Genomic DNA, 25,213 nt, shown 5'->3' with positions numbered 1-25,213 from the left:
AAGTCAGAGAGACATTAAGTTTAGAAATCTCACACCCAAGCTAGAGTGGAAAATGCCTGCAGCGGTTCTTCCAAGTCTTAGTTTAATTCTTCTTCTTTATTAATGATACAGCCAGTATAATTGGTGATTGATTGATTGATTGATTGACTGACTGACTGACTGACTGATTGTTTTTACAAGACATGGTTCCATTTTTTTTATTGAACTCTCCTCTTTCTTAATCAGGCAATCGAGAAATTGACTGAAAATCCATGCAAGAACAAATAAGGAAGAAATCCATCGTACTCCATGAAATGTAAAGGGAACTTCGGTATTGCTAATCAGTTTTTTGCATGGAAGATGTGGCCTTCACAGCCCTAAGACAACAAAGAAAAGCCTTGAAGCAAAAAGTATAGGATGCTGGACTCCTTAGAATGTTTCCGTGCTATATCTGCAAAATATTACAGTGCTTTCCCATGTTTTCAACCCTATCAGAGATATATATGCCCCAATGCAGGGGTAGCAATATGTGTCAGCATTTGGAAACTGGTTTCTATGCCTGCAGCCGGTGTGGTAGGGTGCAACCAAAATGGAGCTCAATGGGAGGAAAGACCTGCATCTATCAGTAGTTTAATGCATGAGAAGCCCTCTATATCTATCTCCCCATTCTAATTCTGTGCAATCAGCCTGTTTTGTGTACCTGAGAGCAGTAGCCTTCTTCTGTGCTACAGTTTCCTAAAATCAGGGTGATTACGAGGCAGTGAGTCCAGTTGATTTTGATGGAATTTCCATCCATGTTTTATGTTCAGGACCAGAAAGTTAAAATTATATTAAAGGTTTTTTGTTTTTGTTTTTTACAAGTGTGGACTGAGTGAAAAATATATAATTTGGATGATTACAAAGTTTAATCAGTTCAATCAATAGACTGATCAACTAAAGCTGTGCAGCTCTATCTGATAGATGTTTACAAAGTAATTAGTTCCTGGGAATTCAGTGGGTCTTACTCCTAAGAAAGTGTGAATGAAAATGAACATATTAAAGAGAACTTTTCTATCCAAAAACAAATGGGAGCTTTTATTCATTAAGCTGCAAGTTATCATACACATCTTTCAACATCTCAAGGAAGATATCTGTATTGAGGTTTTGGTAAAAATATGAATTGGTTAGAAGGTAAGTACCGTATTTTTCGCTCTATAACACGCACCCGACCATAACACGTGCATAGTTTTTAGAGGAGGAAAATCCGTAGGCATGCCACCCATAGGCATTCCCTCCATAACACGCACAGACATTTCTCCTTACTTTCTAGGAGGAAAAAAGTGAGTGTTATGGTGCAAAAAATACGGTAGTTGATTTAACTGCAAATGTCATCAACTGACAACTCTAATCATTCTCCCCAACATTTGATACAGACAGATGTTTTGCTATTCCGAAATATTTGGTACAAAATAGGTAAAGTGATATCTTTCGCTGAAACAAATTTTGTTGGTGAAAGGTTATGCAAGTTGATAATTAAATTGCAACTCTTTATAAGCTGAAAATGAAACATATTTTTACCAGCTATAGATAGGGCAACACAACTTGCTAATCAAGCATATTAAATGACTTCAGGCTAGCTTTGCTATCCCTCAAGAAAATTAAAATCACCATTTCCATATGTCATTTAACAATATATCCAGAAGTCACAATACTGAAAATGGGTGAACGGCTAATAGTATTCTGGTTCTGGGACTTAGAAAATCTCTTCGTTGCCTGAATAAAACTTCCAGTTCCTTGTATATGGTAAGACAGCTGCATTTTTATGACTTAACTAATGTCCCATTGAGAAATGCAATTTGATGTGTTCACCTCCTTTCCTTTTAATGTTATTTCTAGAACTACTGTCTGTAAGTTTTCTGGGTCTCCATTCTGTCAGTTCATTTCTTAAATCAGACCAGAAAAAATGCCTCACAATTTTAACCTTCAGAAACAGCTAACAGCCCTTGAAAAGGCACAGACAAAGATTCCCAAGATCCAGCGATCCGTGTGCAATTCTGCGCATTGACATGCCTAAAGCTCCACTATCCACAGGTCTAGAAAGTGTCCTGTCTGCAGGAGCAAAAGGATGAGACAGTAAGAATCGAGGACAGTGCTGCCTCCAGGGTTGTTGCTGTTGTTTTAGGGGCAGGTTTTGGAAAAGACACCTTTGGTGGGACCCACTTGGCCTTGGATACTCATGAGTTATACACACCAAAAGTATGCATTACTGTGGGGCTGGTCCTAAAGTAAGACCAAGTGAGGCAGTTGCCTCTGGTGGCAAATGCTGAAGAGTGGCAGCAAAGTGTTGGAGGAGAGAGTTGTATGAGCCACATGCCCTGTCCTGTGCCTCCTACACTTGTCTGCTGACCTAGCAGCACATATCGAATGTATTATAAAATCAGATGTCTGCTTATAAAACATGAAAAATCCTACTCAGAAGTAAGTTCTATTAAGTTCAATGAGTTTACTCTAGGAAGAAGCATGGATAGAATCACAGCCTAAGTCTTGGAATGTTACAGGGCCTTCTGGGAAAGTATAGCCCATACTGTAATATATTTAATTGGCTTAATAATTTATCTTGTTGCAGAACTGTTGATGATGCATGAAAAACACAGGTTGCCAACTTTTGGAGGCCCATGGGCCCATTATGTGAATCTGAGAAACTGTTCTGGGCACCACAACCTATTCTAATTTCAGAAGAGGGAGGGGACTCTGTAGGTAGAGATGCACAAATGTGTGTGTTGTTAGCAGCCTTTGTACTAGAGTTCGGACAGTTAGTGTTTATTTTAAGTATATAGATACTGAATTTTACGGAGGGCAGATACTATCAATAAAAGTTAGAGTTGTATTCCATGAAGTTGGACTAATTTTCTTTCCCAAACATCCATGTGCAGCCATGTTGACCAGATCAGCCAAATCTGCAGCTGCAGAATATCTCTTTGCATTAGCAGGTTGTGTTTGTCTGGCTGTTTTGCACTCCATTTGTATCTGGGAGTATAGGCAGCACAGAGCCCAAGGCACCCACACAGCAGAACAACTCGACACAATAGCTTGTAAATTAGGCTTAAAAGGTAAAGGTAAAGGGACCCCTGACCATTAGGTCCAGTTGTGACCGACTCTGGGGTTGTAGCGCTCATCTCACTTTACTGGTTGAGGGAGCCGGCATACAGCTTCCGGGTCATGTGGCCAGCATGACTAAGCCACTTCTGGCGAACCAGAGCAGCACACAGAAACGCCGTTTACCTTCCCGCCAGAGCGGTACCTATTTATCTACTTGCACTTTGACGTGCTTTCAAACTGCTAGGTTGGCAGGAGCAGGGACCGAGAAACAGGAGCTCACCCCGTCGCAGGGATTCGAACTGCCGACCTTCTGATCGCCAAGTCCCAGGCTCTGTGGTTTAACCCACAGCGCCACCCACATCCCAAAATAGGCTTAGGTACAGTCCATTTTCTGCTTATGCTTTTGTTGACTTTGCCCACAACCTCTTCTCACTTTACTGCCCTAAACCAATTCATGCCTTACTTATGACTTAAACCACCTTTATGTGATAATAGTACATGGAAATGTGGATGGGAGCATCTGGGCTGATCTAGATATGAACAGGTCTGGTTCTTTAATAAGAAGATCTCCGATGGATCAGCCAAAAGTCTTTCTAGTCCAGCATCCTATTCCCACGATGGCTGAACAGATGCCAATGGGAAGCCCACAATCAGGACATGAGCGTAACATCCACTCTGCCCTCATGTGATTCCCAGCAACTAGTATTCAAGGTATATTCAGAGCTAATGTTTTCTGACATTATGGCTCAACTAATTTGGTTCCTCGAAAATACTTCCGCTTACACATAATGAGTTGTAATTAGTCTTGTTCTCAATTGGCTACTCACTTTTGGCTCCTAGCCATGCACTGTGTTTTGAGCTGGCCATGTTTTTATCTCATCTCTCATCCAAATCAGACTCCGTGACCTCAACTTTGGTCCTGCTTCAGCCCAGCATTTATCTGTAATCTTGGTCTTACCTATAACTGTACAATTACATTAATCAGCCTTGATAATAAGTCCTCTGTTGTCACAACAACATGCCTCTGTCCTTATAGTACAGTTTGATAAAAAAATTATGAGTCAAATAAAAATATACAAAGAGGGATAAAAATGAAAGAAAGAAAGAAAATTCAGCCCACTCAGGATTCCCTATGGGAATGTTTTAAACCCAAATTGTTTGGCTTATACAGAACCCAAGGAAGTACAGAAACAATAACACTGAATGGAAAGACAGGATATAAATGTTCCCAGAAAGTACATGTCAGTACCTATGTAAAGTTTCAACACAAGTTGGTTCTGCTACACTTTTTCTCCAGCTCCTTCTGCTTGGAGAAAAATGTCACATTACTGATCCCTTTTTGGATGCCATTTCTCAATCTTTTTTTTTTACAATGGAAAAATACAAAACGTTTTACTAAATTTACAATCTTTTAATAGCATGCAACGGTTAAAAGACAAAAGCCGCTTTTTCAGCCAGCAAACAGATTAACAATATGACAGTCCATGCTTCCAAGAATGATGCATTCATTCCAGTAGTTAATTGCCTAAAGTTGCATGGGAAAGGTGTATATAGTTTGTGGAGCTCTTCTGCCTTCAGATCATAAGGCCACATGACGTGAAAGAGAGTAGAAGCTTTTAGGATAGTGGGAGAGGTAACCGTCATAAAATAAAAGCTTGATACATAGAGTCAGTGACCCAGGTCCATCATGTTGGTGAAGAATGAGAGTAGCACATCTGATCTGTCACCTCCTGTGCAATGACTCTGCTTCCCATTCTCCACTTACAGTTAGTCTGTAACCAAGTAAATCTAAACAAACAGTGTCAACTGCTGTCACCAGCAGTGTGATAATGCTATCCATTTAAAATGGCTGTAGGCCACCTCTGATCCCATCCATCTTTATTTTCCCCAGCTCTGTCTCTATTACTTCTCCTGAAGGACTTTTATTCTCTCTCCTGTGATGTTCCCTTTGACTTGTCATGTGCACTTACATATATTCCAGGTTGATTTTGTTGTTGCCTATCTTTGGACATGGAGGTCAAAAGCCCTTCCCAATGTCTGGAACCAGCTAGAGAAACCATGTATATGATGCATCACACCTGTAAACAAGCTTGTGTCTTATTTTGTGCTCTGAATCCCACTGGTTGAGACTGGTCAACCAAGAGGTTCATTCACTACTGTAATGCTGTGTTATATCCTTTCCTCCTACAGAAGCATAGAATTGCAGAGTTGAAAGGGACCCTGAGGGTCATCTCAACCAAGCCCCTGCAATGCAGGAATCTCCACTAAAGCATCCACGAGAGATGGCCATCCAGCCTCTGCTTAACAACCTCCAAGGAAGGAGAGGCCACAACCTCCTGAGGGAGTCCGTTCCACTGTTGAACAGCTCTTACTGTCAGAAAGTTCTTCTTGATGTTTAATTTTTGTTTGATTTTGTATCACAGCTGTTTACAGCTAGATGGAGCACAGACCTTAAAAATTAAAAGAAACGCTCTCCCAGAAACAGGCAACCCCTATCAAACGACCCAAAAAGCCAAATAAACTCATTTAAAATAATAATTAAAAAATAAATAGGAAGGGCACGGGACCTTGGTGGTTCCACTGGGGGTGTCTAAGAGTTCCATTATGCCCACAAGGGCATGAGACCAGTTTACTTACGGGATTGCGTCTTCCCATATGTGCCCACTCAACTGCTTTGATCTGCAGAAGTACAGTGGTACTTCGGGTTACAGACGCTTCAGGTTACAGACTCCGCTAACCCAGAATTAGTACTTCGGATTAAGAACTTTGCTTCAGGATGAGAACAGAAATCATGCTCTGGTGGTGCGGCAGCAGTGGGAGGCCCCATTAGCTAAAGTGGTACCTCAGGTTAAGAACAGTTTCAGGGTAAGAATGGACCTCCAGAACGAATTAAGTTCTTAACCCGAGGTACCACTATATTGTTACCTGTGCCACATAATATGCATTCCACAGCTATAAGAAATCAGTATTTTAGTGTGGTAGCATTGTTACACTTCGGAACTCGCCGCCTGTTAATATCAGGCAGGCACTTTCACTGTACTCCTTTCAGTGCCAGCTTAAGACATTTTTGCTTAGGCAAGCTTATCCAGACATGCAGGTGCTGACATTTTCAAATCTCCTTTGCTGTTAATGATCTTTAAATGTTGTTAATTGGTTTTTAACCGTTTAGTACAGGCTTCCTCAACCTGGAACCTAAGGGACATGGGTGGTGCTGTGGGTTAAACCACAGAGCCTAGGATTTGCCAATCAGAAGGTCGGTGGTTCGAATCCCTGCAATGGGGTGAGCTCCCGTTGCTCGGTCCCTGCTCCTGCCAACCTAGCAGTTTGAAAGCATGCCAAAGTGCAAGTAGATAAATAGGTATGCTCCGGTGGGAAGGTAAACGATGTTTCCGTGCGCTGCTCTGGTTCGCCAGAAGCGGCTTAGTCATGCTGGCCACATGACCCAGAAGCTGTACACCGGCTCCCTCGGCCAATAAAGCGAGATGAGCACCACAACCCCAGAGTCAGTCATGATTGGACCTAATGCTCAGGGGCTCCTTTACCTTTACCTCAACCTTGGCCCTCCAGATGTTTTGAGACTACAATTCCCATCATCGCTGCTAGCTAGGGGTCCTGCCAGCTAGGGATCATGGGAGTTATAGGCCAAAAACATCTGGAAGCCGAGGTTGAGGAAGCCTAGTTTAGTAGTAATTTCAATATTTCTAGCAAGCCACTTAGAGGTTATGCTTAAGAGGTAGATTTGTTTTTTTAATAAATTACACAAAATGAGTGCAGTTGCTTATGTGGCCAAGTAGCACCACACGTGCATGAACACAAGAGAGAGGGGGTAGTAACAGGCTTAGGAGATGGAGCATTTGGGGAGGGAATATTCTAAGGGAGGGAAACTCCCTAAACCAGGCATAGGCAAACTTGGCCCTCCAGGTGTTTTGGGACTACAACTCCCATCATCCCTGACCACTGGTCCTGTTAGCTAGGGATGATGGGAGTTGTAGCCCCAAAACATCTGGAGGGCCAAGTTTGCCTATGCCTGCCCTAAACAGCCCAATGATGGCTGAGCACGTTCAATGGTCACTGAATGCTAATGCTGACAGCTGTGAGTAGGTTAGGACCTGAAGCAGCTGTAGAAGTCCTCCACTGGGCTTCTTCTCTCTTCCTCATCTTCCCCCCAAGTTACCTCCAGATCTAAACTCTTCTGAGTAAGTGGTGTGTCATCACAGCACCAAGCTGTGCACGTCCACCTACTGTGTATAAAATATTTGCGGTCTTGCAGCAGGCAACCCAGAGGTAATAATAAATAATTTGGTCCCAGTACTCTAGAGGGATCATGCTGCAGGGTTGACAATTTTGCTGTTGTGTTCAGAACTTGGAAACCAGGCGGGGAGGGGGAGGGCAGAGGTACCCATGTATTTCAGCTCTGGAGATGTGGAATACAGACCATAAAACACTAACACATTTCTTGAAATGACAAAGTGTTTTTGCAGGGGGAGAAGGGGTAGCCTTGCGGTGCATGCCATATTTTAAAAGAGCTGCATGAATGATCTTGCAGTTGAATGGTATAGTGCTCGACCTCTAAAGAAAGGGGGGGCGGAATCATTAAAATGAAACTTTTAAATGGTCAGAAAGTGGAGTGGGCAGGAGATGGGAGGAGAGGGGAGATGTGTCACTCAACACCAATGATGTCACAGGTCCTGTTCCAAAAGTGGCTGTGGCATTTGCACAAGCAAAGTTCCTCCTCCCCACCGGCTTGTTTTCCCCCACTGTAATAAAATACTGTGGTTTGAGTTCTGGAGAAATATGATATCTCCATGACAGCAATGCTATGTTTGGGGGCTAGGATCACAATTGACCACTGTGCATTTGTGATATTGAGAAGGAAAGATATATTAAAAGCCTGAAAAGACTTTTCATTAGGAAATGCTTATTTTTCTGAGATCACATATGTATCCAGCTCAGATTAATTTGCTCAGTGGAACATTTAGTTATTTACAGACAGACATTTTCCCTAGCCTGGGCTCAAACTTTGATTAGTTTTGTTTGTTAAATCCTGGTTCTTCTCATGCCCTAATATAAATTAGGTTTGGGGTGTTTTTCTGAGTGCATTTACAGTTTTTGCAGAGCAGATTGGGAGAAACTAACCTGGTAATAATAAAATAAATTGGGTGTGTGTGTTTAAACAGAAATGAAAATTCAGAGTTTCATCTATCCTGTTTCCAGAATGCTGTTAGCACTCTTGTCCTAAGTACAGGTTTACTTGAAAGTAAATCCTCTTGAATTCAGTGATTCTGCTTGCCCTACAGGTTGATTCAGAAGTCAGTTTACAAACATTGTTGCATCCGAGATTTTCAGTGAAGGTAGGATAACATCTTTCATAACTCCCATGCATGTTCTCTGACTGAAGTTTATTATAACATTCTTAACTTCAAGTAAAGCCTTGGCTGCTGCTAGGTTATCAGTGCAGCTTTCCAAGCTGGGTGCATTTCTGTAACATTTGGGACAATATTATTACAAAGTTCGTTTAAAATAATCGAGGTGCTTTTTCTATATAAGAACCCTGGAGTAAACAAAGTACAAGAAATCCTAACTCCCATATGATTGCGCTGAGATTAGGGTCTAATTGCTTAAGGTTCAGGTGGAATCCGCAGGCTAAATCCTATAGGGGCGAACTGAATTTCCCAATCATTCTGTCAAAAGCAGAGGGATGAGAGCCCACACGCTTCCTAACAAGTCATTTTAACAGTTACAAGCTCCTTACAAAGACCACACAGGGAGCCTAAGAGATGCAAATCGAATTCTAATCCGTGGTCATTCTGCGGGGCCTTCAACAAAGATGTGCTAAAGCCTAATAGAAAAGAAATCAGTTCTCTGTCACCAGCTCCTAGGAAAATCTATTAGAGAAAGTACAGATCTTGTATTTACAGCCGTTGCTTTTAAAGGTTAAGGACAAGTACATGTAAAAAGGTAGCCTGAAGGATGGTGGGTGTGTTTTTTTCCGTGTGAAATATTGGACAAACCCCTAATGATTATCTTCTCATTTTATCCCTCAACGTGCTTTGATAATTTAGTTTGTATTCATTGGACAAAAGAATAATCCTTTCGAATACGTGGAAAACAAAAAAGGGGAGTGATAGTACCCGATCCTTGCCAACTTTAGGCGGAAAGCAAGTCCCATTGGTTTCAGCAGAGCTCCTTCCTATTAAATGTGGTTAAGAGTAACAGCCAAACGTTAAAAACAAATAGGAATGATTCACATTAATTTCTCTGACTTTAACTTCCACATAAACGTACCAAAGATCGCGTCCTGGGACAAATTTGACTTCCATGCCACCCCCAAAAGGATTGGATCACTTTAAGAACTTTTTGGCTTGTGTTAACAAATCAGTTCCGCGATCCTATGCATTTTACGCGGAAGTAAGTGCCACCGACGCTAAGGGGACATTTCTATGCTTAGAAGCAGCACGCATCCTAAACGTTGATCGAGGCTGCGATCCTAGCCGCGCTTACTTTTGCGTAAACTGACACTGGCTCCAAGAAGACCCCACTCCTAAATATATTTTTCGTGGAGAGAAGCCCCACTGGATTCAACAGGAATGGCTTCCAAGTAAATTTGGCACCGCATTCTAGACCGCCTACTCTGCGGTTGCCTTAATTCGGAGGACCATTGGCCAGCGAGAAGATATCGGAAGTACTGTTGGAACAGCGATTTGAGATTTGAGAACCTAGAAACCGAAAGCAGCGTATTAAAAGGTGGGCATCCGGTTACGAAAGGGAGGAGGGAGAAGGGTTTCCCCTCCTCGATTACCTTCTCATTTCGCTCAGTGTTAAATGGATTTACACGGAGCTAAATCCTAGTTTGTGGAACGCCAAAATCCCAACCTGCCACAAATAAAGCACTACTTGCTAAGCCGTCTTATTCAGAAAGAAGCTCCACTCAGGTGAATAGGACTCACTTCGGCGGAAACCTGTTTCGGGTCCTAGTGTAAGTGGAGCAAATGCCTCAGAACATTTTAAAACCAGAAGGCAGCTAAAAACAAACCTCCACAGAAAAAGAGAGAACTTGCACGGCCACAGCTTAATATTTTGCAGAGCTGCATGCCAAAGTTTAACGTAGGAAATGCGTCACGTGTGAATTCTGCTTAATGCTGGGTATAAAGGGGGAGGGAATCCAGCTTGTCGCGTTCTATCTGAGGTCAGTTTTCCATTTCCATGTGTATCTGATCTGGGCTTTCTCTTGGGTTTGCAATAGAAATATCCATTGATGGAGGTACGTAGGAATGCCATTCTCTTACTGTCAAGAGCTCTGGCCCTCCCTGGTCAAATCCGGTTTGACTCCTTCCTTGAGAGCAACGGTTGGCTACAAATGGTTTGGCTGCAAGTTCCATTGTGACACCAAGGAAGGGAATCTGGATGAAGAGCTCTGCTCAACTCCTTTTCTCTTCAGAACTTATTCTGGATTTGGAACTTCTGAACCCGAGGGAACTGACTCCCGAGCGGCCGGTTTTGGATCTTCCCAGTGATGGGTTATGGGTTGTCTTCAAAGGTTTGGTGCCCTTGTCCTGAACGGACTGTTTGGATGCCACCGTGGTGATGGGCAGCATACCAAGCGAACAAGAGGTCCCTTTAAACTCTAGCAATCAACGCACCATTTCAATTCGACACCGTAAAAAGTGTATCTACTAACTAAACATAATAGTGTCCCTATTTTAGTTGGGTAGCGAAGGATATCTTCCCTGCTATTAGTTGCTGGTGGGTGCGCATACCATGTGTGGCTTTATTACTTTCGGCTCTTTTGTGGCATCTTTGCATTTTAAAGTAGTAGTCCATCGCTTTAAAACTTTTTTCCCCCATGTAACAAACGATGGATAAAATGAATTAATCCTAACAGCAAAATGGAATTCAGTCTCCCTTGACCTCCGGTTGCTGGCTATCCAAGGGGCCTAAATTTGACCAGCAGGAGGAGGGCCTGATCTGCCAGAGACTCTCCTCGGGTGCTTCTCGGATTTGCTCTGCGAAGCCCAAGGCGCTTGCATCTTTTTCATTTCCCGAGAGGTACCTGCCTCCTCTCCTCTGTCCCTTTGAAGGAAACAGTGGGGGATCTTAACGATACCAAATGAAAAGCGTCCCTTTAACAGAGCTGTCATGTACTAACCTTGGATCCTAGAACAACAGGCAAGTAGGATCCTAGAATGCAACAACTGATTGGCTTGCAGGAGAAGACCAATCAGGCTCCAGGAGGGAAGCAGAATCAGCCAATCAGACGGGACTCATTGTGTAAATAATGTATATAAAAGCCTGAGGTTTGGGGGGCAATTCAATCACTGTTTTACAAGCTGCAATAAAGAGCATGAAATCACTGCAGGACTCCGAATATATTTCATGCTTCCTTATTTCTGAATGTCTCGGAAAGGATCTGATTGTGGCCCCTGTCAACTGGCAAATGAGTGTGCGCTGTCATTCAGGCAGCAGGCACGCCCCAGTCCATCTCCAAGTCCTGGCCAGGAAGGGCGGGAGAAAATATTGGGAGCGTAGACTGCTGCCTTGGATAGGCATTGGTCCATCTAGCTACAGTACACTGACTGGCAGAGCCTCTTCTTCAGGAGTTCAGGCGAGGGTCTTTCCCGAATCCCATCCCTACCTGGAGATCCTGAGAGCTGAACCTGGGACCTTCTGACCTATGGCACATTCAGTACTACTGAGCTCCTGTCCTTTCCCCAGAAGTGGTATGATTCAGACCTCGGCCGAGGGCTGCAAGTTTCGCATTGGCTTGGATGAGGTGCAGATCGCAGCATTCCCACTCTTCCGAAGGAGCAAGACAGGGAAGCTACGAACATCAGACTTCGTGTGTGTGTGTCCTCTCCCCAACTTTTCACCGGTTTCCTTAACCTAAGAACCAAGCCAAACGGTGTCACTGAGTCGTACCTCTAGGACTGATGTTCAATAAGTTTTGACAGCGGTTCTCCACTTCGTAGACCGAGACCAGAGAATGCTGACAGTAGCCTTTAGGCCCTGCTCTTTAGCTCGGCGTTTTCGACTTGCATCGGTACATAAGCAGAACCTGCTGAATCCGGCCACTGGCCCACAGACTCCAGCCTCTTGTTCTCACAGCGGCTAACCAGAAACCTGTGGGAAGCCCGCAAGCAGCCACCAGATGTTCTACATATATGCTCTGCTTCCCTGCCTTTTTTTCACACACACCAGGTTCCCAATATATGAGAGCATCCTGAAGTTTATTCACTTGCGCTGAGTAGCACCAACAAATAATCCCCACCTCTGGCTCCATTGCATTCAGGGGTGCCCACCTGGATAACACATGGGGGAGCAGGTAAGCCCCCATCCCATAAGCGGTCACATGATTTGGCGCGCGCACACCATTTGAATGACAATACTCAGCAACTTTGAGGGTCTGGACCCTCAAATATTTTTGGGGAGGCAGCGAAGGGACCTCGGCCCCTAGCAGTTGGCTCCTGTGGTTGCATTTTACACCCCATCCAGGAATGGCTGTGGGCTGGAAACCTGCGTCGCAGGGGATTAGACTAGATGACTCTCGGAGTCCCTTATAAATCTACAATTTTATGTGTCTACGATTCTATGATTCCTAAACGTGCTTAATTCGAAGTAAATCTCGTGGGTTTCAGCATCCCAGTGGGGCACAGTCCAGCTGAAGCAAAGCCTGTGTTTAAGTCCTAGGAAAGTCAGGAGAGTCAGATCTTTCCCATTCACATCAGGGCAACCTTTTTATATATAAAAAATATAACGTTATTGAATAATACAATCAAATTTCCAGATATATCTGCAAAAAACACAATCTCACATCAGGCCAACCTACAAGGGTTTCGCTTGGGCTGGATCGGACTTCTAGAAAGTGAGCTGACAACAACTGAAGCTGTAAGTCAAGCCAACGTCGTCTTGTTTTGCGTTATTTCTTCTCTAAGTGCACATGCGCACTTTTACTTGGGAAGCTTTCCAGAAGTGCTAGCAGAATTTTGTTCCATTTAAATGCAACCAAAAAATATATTCCTGTGGACAAGCATCCCTGGAACTGACTGAGTATGGGAAGCATCGGAGTGCTGTCCTTATGGAGCTATTAACATCATGCGCTTGACTATGGGGTCATTCCCACCCACTCGCCCACCTGCCATTGGCCAGGCCAGGAGTTCCATCCCACCTTAATTCGAAGTTCCTCGGTTAAAGATAATTTAGCCTTTATTGAACTTAACTGGGAAAACCGTTTTAAAGTATCCAAGGTTCAAGTTAACTGGAATGCCGGTCCAGCTGCTAGAGAACTGACCAAATGTCTAAAAGAGGCGCATCGTTGGCTTCGCGTGGTTGTTCAGGTCAGCAATTGCCTCGGCCATCAAATTAGGATACGAAACGTTAATCGGTTACATTTATTTAAAAAAGGAATTTTAGCAGGGCTTTCCACTCCAGGGATTCCCTGTGGAAATGTCTTTGTCGCTGGTGATTTAGGCTGCATTCTCCCGCACCTTTGCCTAGGAGTAAGTCCCATTGGCTTCTGTGCCTACCCTTGAGCAGGCATGTTGCACCAGAAGCGGTTTAGTCATGCTGGCTACGTGACTTGGAAGGCTGTCTGTGAACAAACGCCAGCTCTCTCGGCCTGAAAGCGAGATGAGCGCCGCGCCTCATAGTCGCCTTTGACTGGACTTGACCGTCCAGGGGTCCTTTACCTTTTTACAGGAATGCGCTTCTACCGTTCAATCCTATACGTGTGTATTCAGAAGTAAGCAGCATTGAGTTCAGTATTTCCTTCTCAAGTTGACGCAGGGCTTGCACAGAGTTTCATACCCTTTGGAGGATCGCCAGAGCCCCAGGTGGGACATATTTCGCTGAGCGGAGCCAATCCTTCAGATTAAGTATAGACTCGTAGAAGTTGGAAGGGACCCTGAGGATCATCTATGCTAACTCCGTGCAATGCAGAACATGCGACACTGGTGTTGTCAACACCATGCTCTAACCAACTGAGCCATTGGGTAAATGAGCTCCTTGTTTTATTTCAGTGTCTTTTATTTTATTGATAAGAATGTGCTTCTGACGGTCCACCTTTCAGGTAGAACACCTTAGAAACTCAAACAAAGGCATCAGTGTTCGAGTCTAAAGTTATTCTATGTTTTTGAAATTGTTCCATACATACGTGTGTCAACATACGTGTGTTAAACACTCCTTATCAGGAGCGCCAACTTGAATAAAATATTGTGGGGGTCCACGTAAGCCCCGCCCCTATTAATTGATCGCATAACGCAGTGTACACGCACTATTTGAATGGGAATGCCCATCAACTTGTGGGGGGGGTGTCCCCCTTAGATATTTAATTGTGGGGCCGAATCCCCCGAAGCCTCTAGGAGTTGGCTCCTATGGTCCTAACCACAAACCGATCACTTCATTCATGGGATGTTCCTTCCTTAAAACACTCTTTATGGCAGGAGACTCCTGGTTCATTATGTGCCTAGTACACATTTCAGACCAATGGTTCCAACCACGGGTGACAATTTGAATAAAATACGGGGGGGGCAGGTAAGCCCCACCCCACATATTCAGTCACGTGGCATATCACACACACACACACACACACACACACACACACACACACACACTATTTGAATGGGAATTCCCCTCAGCTTTTTCGAAGGCAGCCCCCTCAAATATTTTATTGAGGGCCGAAGGGACCTCGGTCCCTAGGGATTGGTTCTTACAATGCAGAAGCCAAGGTCCCAGATTCAAAACCTGGCATCTCCAGTTGAAAATTTTCTCAGGTTTGGGACCTTGAAGAGCAGCTCCGGGCCAAAGAAAAACTGTACCGAGCATCTCAACCACCTGGCTTAGTGTAAAGCTGCTTCAGGATTACATTTAGGGGGAGGGATGAATCTGGCTGTAAGAAAAGGAAGGTTTCCCCTTCCCATACAGTCTGCTGTCCAAGCGTCGTTGCGCCACCTCCTAGTCCCTTCGATTGGGGCTTCCCAGAACAGCTTCCTCGCTGGACCGTGCAGGAAAGATAATTTAGCTATGTATACTCGTTTTTAAGATGTGCTGTTTTATTGAAAATTAGTTTACCCACAACGTAGCTTTGAGATGCGCTTTCCTTTTTAAATAATAATAATTTTTATTTATTAGATTTATATACCGCCTTCCATCATAAGATCTCAGATCTGATTTTTGATTAAATGGTTTATACACACCCCCCCCCAAAAAAAGGAGAGAAATAAACAAATAAATAAGTGGAAAGAAAGCAGGCCTTAACTTGGGAGGCTATGTAGGAAAATAGGAATCCGAGAACCCAACTCTCAATTTGTGGGGAGGACGAGGATCCAGGGAGCCTCCGATTCCTTTCCATTTAGGAACATCGAGCAAAAGATAAAGAGGAAGCAACCGGAAGCGGTTAGTAAAAGAGCTGCGATCAGCTCCCTTTGCAGTCAAGGCCTCTCATCTGGCACTGACATGAACCGGGAAGATGGCGAGGAAGCGGGACAGGCATCCTGAAAATACAGGCGCCTTCTCAAAAGCCTGAAATCAGCGATAGCGTTTGCACCTGCAAACCGCAACCCGTTCAAGCCAACGGCGAATCTCCCATTGTTTTCAATGGCTGCGGAAGCCCCCCACCCCCAGGTCGCCGTGGTTCTTGTCTTGCCAGTCCTCAACTTCTTTCCACCTTCTTCTTCATAAACAGCGATCATAATGATTATTAAGGAGCGGTGTGGGCCTCTTAGCTTTCACTTAGCTGCTGGCACTTGACTGGCAAAGCGGGAGGGGGGGTTCCTTTCTACCAACACAGCCAAGGAAGTGGCTCCGAAGACGGTGCCTCGTGGGATGGCCCAGAAGCAGGCAGGGCCTTGAAGAGACTACCGTCTCTTGCTTGTCCCAAATGGAAAGCTGTGGCAAGAGGAGTCTGTCACGCGCGTCTTAAATCTGATCGCTACCGTCGTGCAATATTACTTGGCGCTTAGAAGAACAGCTGGGGGCAGGCTAGAGCCCTGCAGTGGGAGTGTTTGGCATGGGTAAGACACACACCCGCAGCGCCCGTCCTTCTCAGTGCCTCGGTTAGAAAAGATCTCAGGTACAGCAGTCGGATCCTCCCGCTTGAATCTGAGCAACATCGTCCCATGGACTCCGTTATGAGAGACATCTCTTTCCGTCTGAAGTGTCACCCCCGTTTTCGCTATTATCATGGTCATAATTATTTAAGATAGCAAAAAGTGACCTGGTTGCAGCAGCATTTTTTTTCTTTCTTTCTTTCTTTCTTTCTTTCTTTCTTTCTTTCTTTCTTTCTTTCTTTCCTTCCTTCCTTCCTTCCTTCCTTCCTTCCTTCCTTCCTTCCTTCCTTCCTTCCTTCCTTCCTTCCTTCCTTCCTCCCACCCCCTTTCCCTCTTTCCCATATAAAGCCTTGCAGTATCGCCTCTAGGCTGAATGAGTTTGTGAAGCACCATTTGGCAGACATATCATATCCATTCAAGGAATCCTGCCCTTTCTGGCGTCATCTTCGCTCCACCAAGCTCGGAGAGTTACCCAGCGCACATCTCGACGCACTCGCAAGTGTGCGCACTCCCATTTTCCCTCTCCCCATCCTCTCACGCACACTCAGCCAACAAAACCCTCCTAAACATATTCCTTTCCACCCTTGATTTCAGCCGAACTTCTTTGCAAAAGGAAATCTCTGTAGGGTCAAGGTGCAAAAAGGGAAAGAACAATTCTGTTGGTTAAAGCGTGGTGCTGATGACGCCAAGGTGGCAGGTTCGAACTCCCTATGGAACAGCTGCATAGTGTTGCATTTTGCAAGGGGGTTGGGCTAGATGACCCTCAGCGTCTCTTCCAACTCCATGATTCTATTATTCTAACACCGCATCCAGGTGGAGGACGACCTACTAGTTCTGCAGATGGCTTTTCGGCCATATTGACACAAAGGCGATCATTTCCCACACACCCCAGTCCTTCCTCACCCCTTGCAAACTTCCGTTCAGTCGCAGTATTCAAGGACAACGCGTTATTACGAACCAAGTTAGCATTTTGCCCCGAACCATTTCCCCGTGTTGTACTTTCTCTTGATTAAATGCCTGTTAACCCTAAGAGGCTAGCAGAACAATCAACATACTTTCCCAATCACCATTTGGGGAGACGGGAGGTATTCCTGGCTGTGGATTACACAGCTTGTTTTGCTTTGGTCCTGGTTTGGGGTGGCGGTGGAGAAAGCAATTAAGTTGTATTTTCCAAGTGAATTCATAAAAAGACTCATGGCTACAGCCTCGTGTTTTAAATAAATAAATAAGGATTGGGAAGGGGCAGAAAATCTTCAGTGCTTGCCTGACTGTTCTTCCTCTCTGTCTCTCTGTCTCTCTCTCTCTCTCTCTCTCTCTCCCACCCACCCACCCACCCACCTTCCCCTCTCCCGGGCACGTTATTCTGTATCTTTCAGCGTGTCCGGCTCTCATGATTGCAAATAGGCCTGTTTTCAAATGGAAATAAGACTTCCAAACTGATTATGTGTATTGAATCGGAGTCGCTCGCTAGAGCCTCTTGTTTAAAATGTATTGAAAAAAGGATGATGGCTACAGACCTCTGGAACCAGCGCGGAGAGGTCGATTTATTTTGCAACTTTTGGCCACTGGAGAATATTTCAGCAAGATAATTACGGCAGCCTGGGAGGGGGGCGGCGCCTTGGAAACACAAACAGTCTCCCGTCTCGCCTTCCCTTCATCTCCATCTCTGCCTCGCGCGCACCTGCCATTTCCAGCTCCTAACCTCAAGGAAATGTGTGTTGACTACCACACCCTAATACTGCCTCTCAAATATTAAGCAGGGGGAAGATAAACCGTGGTGCTGCTAGGGGCTGACCAGTGGCATCCTTACTTCCCTGCCCATACAACTTATTATCTATAAATGGAAGAGGGTAAGAAAAGAGGAAATAAAGTGGGGATAGGGTAGAGCAGGATAAACCTCAAGGAAGATTTGAGTCTGCAGGAGAGGGGGCGTCATCGTCAAACTCTTGGGAATCTTCCGAGAGCTTCATCCACATTTATCTCAGGCTTGCAAGGCCATTACTATTCTCCCCCTCCCCACCATTGTAAATGTCCGGGGATGAGGCTAAAATAATGTCACACGAATGGACCTGCTTTCCTGTCCAGACAGTTTATTATGAAAGCACCGAAAGGCTCCGAAACGCAAGAGATTCACCCCCACAAGCTGCAGATCAGCGAAAACTTCTCCATCCTTACGCACCATCCATTTAAAGCACCCGATTTCCCGCAGAGAATTCTGAGAACAACAGCTTACTCCTCACAGAACTACAATTCCCAACAACCTTAGCAAACTACAGTTCCCGGGATTCTTTTGCGGAAGTCATGTGCTTTAAATGTGTGGTGTGTACCTAGGTGGCAGGCGTGGTCCGGCATGTGAGGATTCGCGGGCGCCCACACTCCCTTGCGCTTTGCCAGCCCTCTCCCCAGTCAGACTGGTCAGCAATCATAGGAATCAACTCCTAGGGGCCTATATCCCTTTGGCCCCCCAATAAACTATTGGAGGGTCCCCCCCAAGTTGATGGGCATTGCCATTCAAATGGTGTACATGCGCCGCATCCCGTGATCAGTTATGTGGGCTGCGGCTTACCTGCCCCCCCAATAATATTTTATTCAAGTTGGCACCCCCGTCAGCAATGCTCCCCAGAAAGTGTCCCCGGAGCCCTTGCAGGAAACTTGCGGCGGCCTCCTGGCAACTTCAGAAAGCGGCTGGTATCTCTCCAAGCGCGGGGAGCTTGGAAAATGAGTTTTGAATGGCAAGGGGTGAGAAATGTAACCGTTTGGTAGGGCTTAAGACGGACATATGCCCGCTCCTGCCTTCCCCTCCTGCTTTTGTCCATCCTGCCTTCTTCCTTTATCTTGTCCACACTCCTCCTCCTCCCCGATAGAACTCTGGTCCAGCTTTCTCTCAGCTTCTGATTGGTCGGTGCCACTCGTGCGCTTCAGAATGGACAAGTGTGTAGCGGCGCGGTTAGGATGCATAAATGATCCATCGCCCACACTATGAATATTAATGAATACTTTTACCAGAGGGATCTGTGTGCGAGAGAGTGAGTGAGAGGGAGGGAGGGAGGAGGGAAGAGGGGGTTGGGGTTCTTTCCTCCAAGCCATGACCCTTTCAAGCGCAGAATGACGAGGAGCGATGAAAATATTTGGAATCTCTAGGAAGCAGTTCATGTCCATATAGTGACAAAATATTTTTACATGTCACACATCTATAGCTGGGTGCGTCAAATTCAATTAGACGGCGGTAATTATGCATACCCGTGGTATACCTGATTAAAATATGCATATAAGGTACATAAGGTACTCCCACTTAATTTATTCAAGGGTGGTTGTGTAATGAAATTATCTTCCAGGGTTCAGATTCACTTTCAGGGTTGTACAGCCTGCGGAAATACTATAATAAACGGGTATACTATTACATTCTCAGATCAATTAAGACAAACCAGGTTAGGTAAGGGTTAGTGGCTAACGTGTAAAGAGTAGTTCCATAGACATCAATGGAATTACATAAGTGGAAGTGGTCCTTTTACGCCCAGACCAACGATGCAGTTAAATCTAAATAATAGAATTCAAATCTAGGATTTCGGCTTAAATGCTTTCTATTAAGATAATTCACAAGGTTATCCTACGCGTACATAAAGCTAAATCCACTGTATTTAATTAAGCTTATTGTGCACAGAAGTGCAGTTACAAGCTACCACCCATTTATGTTTTCCTGGGAATAAGCACCATTGAAAACAGTGGGACTTACAGTACTTCCAACATAAACCTGCTTAAGAATGCACCGCCCCAATCCTAACTAAACAAAGATACTTCTGTTTATAGGGGCTGTAGTAGGGGTTGTTTATAAGCATATTCTGGGTTTTATTACTTTTTCTTAAAATACTAAGGTATCACGGTGATGGTATATGGGTTGCCACTAGTTAGCATCACTTGAAGAGACCTGTACCTAAGCGCATGCGCACCTTTAAGCCTTACAGCCCATTCAACGTTGACCCGAATTCCTTGGGTGTAAGGACATTTGAAAGGATGCAGTCTCCCGCACACTGGGCTGCCAGGAAGTACCACTAAACAGGTAGATTTATGCATGGAATCTGACGACAGAGCGGCAATCCTACTTGCTTAGAAATCTGTAGGAAAACGTCGTTGATTTCGAAGAAGCAAAATGAAGCCCTCACCTTCTAAATTATTTTGGCTGGGCGGGGGTCAAATATTTTTCTCGACATGGGTTGTCAACCGGAGTGAAGCAAGTGAGCTGCAGTACCATCTGTTATTTGCCCCTAACTGAAACCCTGGACATGCTGTGACCATATTTACTCTCTATTAAGTGGAAATATTACTAGAAAATCCCCCTTTTTGTTAACAGGATAGGCAATATTCTTTCTTATAATTAGTAGAAGCTGTGTACCTGAAGGACCAAAAGTTCTCACCCGAACATGGAATTAGTAGTTTGTTTTTTTTGTTAAGACTTTGTTCTGGGTGCTTATAATCTTCTTTTTTAACAATTCAAACCTATGAAGTAAGACCCACTGAATTCAATAGAGTTTAATTCCAGGTAGTATTGCAGCCTTAGAAGCGTGCTTCTTTACATGTTTGTAGTTGGGAAGGGGGAAAGAGCGAAAGTTTATAATAAAGTTACGATGGACTATTCCAAAACTAGTACCACTTACAACTACTAGTACCACTTACAACTAGTACAACTTACAACCTACAACTGTATAGCTTCCCTTCATATGAGGAAGCTTATTGTTTTACACGGTTTGAAATCGAAACAAGATATTTACTATCCAGGCGAGGTTCCGACTTCTTATTCACCACTGGAACTTCGACAGAGTTTAACACACCTGATTTTGGGCGCCACGCAGACAAAATTAATCCAAGTCCTACTGACTTTAGTGGGCGAGTGAAGCCCACTTGGCCCACGTAGACCCCACGGAAATCGGCCCCCAAGTCGGTGTGCATAAGACTGAAGTCTCCAGGTCGCTTGGCAAATGGTTAAACTAGCTCTTTATCGCCCGTCCAAAATTCATATTTATAGCTATATTACATAAATTTAGGTATAATATGGGAAGGCAGACAGGAAAACTTTGTTTCGATTTCAGTGATACCTCTGCATTTAAGCTGCACCTGAGCAGTCCTTCCCAAAACACACCAGTCATCGCAACAAGAAATGGACCAATATGGTTCCAAAGTTCCAAACCCTTTTCTTAAAGCTGAGAGAAAGATGGAGGGACACAGAGAGAGAGATCTGTCTGAAACTCAATGCACCCGAAGCGCTTACGGCGGAAATGCTAGGCGCTTCTGGTACTAGTTTGAAAATTCCATGAAATGACTAACTCTGATTATTCTGAACAGCTTTCTGTTTCCGCCGAAGTACTGTGAAACTACCCAGACTCTACCCGAAAGTCGAATTAGGGCCTTATTTTACTATGATGAGGGTTATGCTTTCAAAGGTGCGGAAGGTTTCGACGTCTTTTCGCTTGGCTTTCTATACCCCAAACCACTTCAGAAATTCTGCAGTCATTCATTCAGCTTGAGAAATGCAACTGAATTTCCTTAAAATCAGTTTCACGTCTTTCCTAGAGACTGGTGGCCTAAGCTGCTATGGAGTGGGCGGGTGAGAAGTTTTCTCATCCACTAATAACCTCGAAATCAACATACAGAAACAGTAAACGAAGAACTGTTGGAAACCAGATACACGTAGCTGCATTTTGGTCCGCGTTGAAGACACCATCGGGTCAATGTTGACTACTTTTGAGGTTGCCAAACTACACATACTTACTAAGGAATCGCACTGAAGCCAGAGGACCTTCCCTCTCGGGTAACAAGTTTTGGATCCACCTACAGATTTCAGTGCAAATCCAAAGAAAACAATCCTATCCGCGTCTACCGAGAAGGAATTCCCATCGAGTTCAGTGTCCTTTACTGCCAGGAAAGTAGGTACAGGATTGCTGCCTGATTGTGGCTGGATCCTGCCCAAATATTGCAAAATTGCCCTTCCACTTGTGAGGGAAACGGATCTCAGCACTAATAGTGAACTCCATAGCCACCCACCCCCATGGGAAAATAATTTTTCATCATCCTCATTCAAGAAAGAAAACTAAAAACAGGCGGCCGGCAGAGAAAGCTACAAAAGCCGCTTGGGTTGTTTAACTTGAGTTGTTGGGTGGGGAGTGGGTTAGGAGTTGTCCCTGTCTCTTTAACCATTCTTATACTCGCTACAGTACTGCCCCATTCAAAGGGAAAGGCCAAAAATAAGGATGGGGGTGTCTTCTAGCTAACAAACAAAAGCAGAAATCCGATCCAAAGCTCGGATTAGGAAGAGTCTGGGACTAAGTCGGTTAGCAGGTCGCTAACAATCACAGAAGGACTCAGACCTCAGTTACTCCTCTGTGGTGTTACAGCCCCACCATCCCAGCCCCCGTCCCCCCGCGACGCCTGCCAGTTTCCACAGGTCCCATGAAGGTGTCTGTACTTCTGGATCCTTTGATTATGGTTTCAAAGACACGTCTTCACACAAAGAAGGGTGACCCTCCGACATCCCGACTCAGCAAAATTATGGGCTAGCCTAGAGAGCTCGAAACGTTTACAGTCAGAAGAAAATTATCCAGATGGAAAGACCTTCCTGGTGACGTTACCAAACGGAAACCAAGCGGCTTACGAAGCGTTAGATCTTAAGAAAAGGACTGTTCTGAGGCCCCCCCTAGGGATGGCGACAGCAAAAGAGAACAACTCGTTTGACCACGGGGAGAGCCAAGTGAACAAATTTTAAACCTAGCTAGCACCCCGCAAGCGGAAACAGGGAAAGGACCCACATAACTCCTTAGAAACAGGCCTCAAAGACATCTTGAAGCTTACTTCCCAGCTAAAAGTGTCGACAATCAGGAAAGTCTGGCTGGAGGAAGGGATCCAACTAAAACCATGACTTCTGGTGTGTGTGTGCTATGGTAGAAAAGGTAGCTCATTGCACCTTAGGCTGATGAAGCCAAATTTCCTTCCATTAGGATTAGGTCCCTTCAGGCGGGCCCAGAAACGGCAGACACCGTCCTTTCTAGAAAATAGTTATCTCTTTAACAAGCCTTCAAAGCAGAGCTGAGGAAGATAGACAGACAAACGTTTCCCGGCTGCAAAAAAAAAATCCGAAGCATACACACTTAGCTGTTTTCCTCCTGCACAAATGCTATGTTAGCTTGACACTCAGCGCCCTAAAGGAACGTGAAAAGAAGCCCCCTCTCACCTGCCAAATTCGCCTCCAAATAAGTATACCTATCCGAGACACACTTACGAGGAAGTCAGTCCCAGGGAAAGCTTTCCTCGTGGTTAAGTGCGTCGAAGATCGGGGTCCCAGCATCGACTGATCAAGCCCCCTGCCTTCTTTATCTCCTCCTGGCCACAGCTTCCGAGAAGAGGAGGAATGGACATAAAATGTTCGAGAGAGAGAGAAAGAGAGAGAGAGTTGACCTTACCTGATCTCTTCTGTGCCTGTTGTGGGGAAACAAACGCAAGCCATTTCGTGTTAATCACCAAATTGCCATAGACGAGAGTATTTCTACTTTCCAGAACCGTTTGATAGCACAGACATCATATTTCCATTTACTGTGACCTCCCCTCTCCCCCCACCCCCCCCCCAGTCATCAGCAGACCAACTGGGCAGATAAGAAAGATGCTGTCAACTTTGCTCCAACTAGTTTACCATACAAGGATTGATCATCTTCACGAGCCACTCAGTGTTTACCTCCAAGTCCTCTTTTGTCCAAGCAGCCCTCAGCGACTCGACAAGAGCTGGTTCTCCAGCGAGGCCCTTGTGTACCTGCTGGCCTGACTGATCATCTATATATATATATCTACAGGCAGATGCTTTCTCTGGGGCTTTGCTTCATTTTCCAGCTGCACTTCCATGCAACATTTGTGCCTTCCTAAGAACTGATATTGTGGCAGGATTCCTAGACGATACTCAGGGGGGTGGGGGAAGGGAACTGGCCATCTTTTCCAATGGGTGAGTTGGGTGACATTTTCTCCCTTTAACAAGCAATCCGTGGAAACCTCAAAACCTGCTTCTGAGACCAAAAAAGACCTTGGGGGAGAGAAGGTGGCTTGATATTGATCCTCAAATATGAAGAAGCTCTGAGCCATTATATGCAATTCCTCCCCTTTTATCTATGGGGTGTTTATAGTCCAATGGTGCAAACAGTGGCTAGAGGGGACAAGGGGGTAGAATAATATCTTATAACCCCTTGTCCTACTCTAGCTACATTTTGCACCATTTGATTAAACATCCCATAGATATAAGGTGAGGGAATGCTCTCTCCAGTATCCGCATATCATAATCCAGGCGAAGAGATGGGAACAAAATGGTCAGCCTCCATTAGATCCCATTACCCGTTGTTGTTGTGGTGGTGGTTGTTGTTGTTAAAGTCCACAGGCCTCTCATCGTTTTTTTCATGTGGACAAGGATAAAACTTCCATGCACACCAAAAGCTCGTTTTTCTCCTCCGTCGTTCCACTTTTAATCACTTCCCTTCCCTTTTCTACTCCCAGTCACTCAGCACAACAGGCAACACCAATCTTACAAGTCCAGGGTGATTCCCCACCCCCACCCCTGGTGTAATACAGATTTGCCCATTTTAGCCTATGGACTATGCACACTCATTTTAAAAACGAATTTCCCTGAAATCAAGGATGGTCCACTTCCAAATCAAACGCAGCTGGAACTTCGGCCTCAAACGAAATTATGCTTATTGCAGGGCTAGTCCAAATTCTCAAAATATGTTTGGAGGGAAATTTCGATTAAAAAAAATATTTTTAAAAATAAACCAACAAACGAAACCATAACGGCTTGCATCAGTTCAAACAGAAGTATACCCTGGCGGGGGGGAGTATTTTTCTATGATTAAACCTCAATGCTATTACGTCATTTCTTTAAAAAAAGAAAAAGCGAGAGAAAGAACTATAATTTTGCTAGAGCCGTTTTGTTTGCATTTCTGCTGACTGATATGTAAATACAGTTTGAATTGTGTTTGCTTGGACTCTAGAGGTCTATAAAGAGACGAATTCACCTTTTCTGTGGAACAAGCAAACAGACTTTAAACTAAGCCGACATCAGACAAAGTGGAAGCCAGTTTATTTAATCGAAA

General features: G+C 44.6%; 1 protein-coding gene across 2 annotated transcripts in view; it reads right to left on the bottom strand.

Annotated features, from left to right (window-relative positions):
- LOC310710234 (uncharacterized protein) overlaps positions 1–23,683 on the bottom strand; it is a 52,643-nt gene extending 28,960 nt beyond the window's left edge. For both annotated transcript variants that reach the window (XR_014527903.1, XM_083510905.1), the window contains exon 1: positions 23,546–23,683. Coding sequence is in view for 1 of the 2 variants with exons in the window: in XM_083510905.1 (XP_083367031.1) it covers positions 23,546–23,589 (44 nt within the window). In the remaining variant the exon portion in view is untranslated. The remainder of the gene's footprint in view (positions 1–23,545) is intronic.
- Between the last annotated feature and the right edge of the window lie 1,530 nt (positions 23,684–25,213).

Source organism: Podarcis liolepis (genome assembly GCF_965112155.1).
Source record: "Podarcis liolepis genome assembly, chromosome: 1".
Taxonomy (NCBI): domain Eukaryota; kingdom Metazoa; phylum Chordata; class Lepidosauria; order Squamata; family Lacertidae; genus Podarcis; species Podarcis liolepis.
Note: the sequence above shows the minus strand (reverse complement) of the source record. Positions and strands in the feature narration are given on the sequence as shown.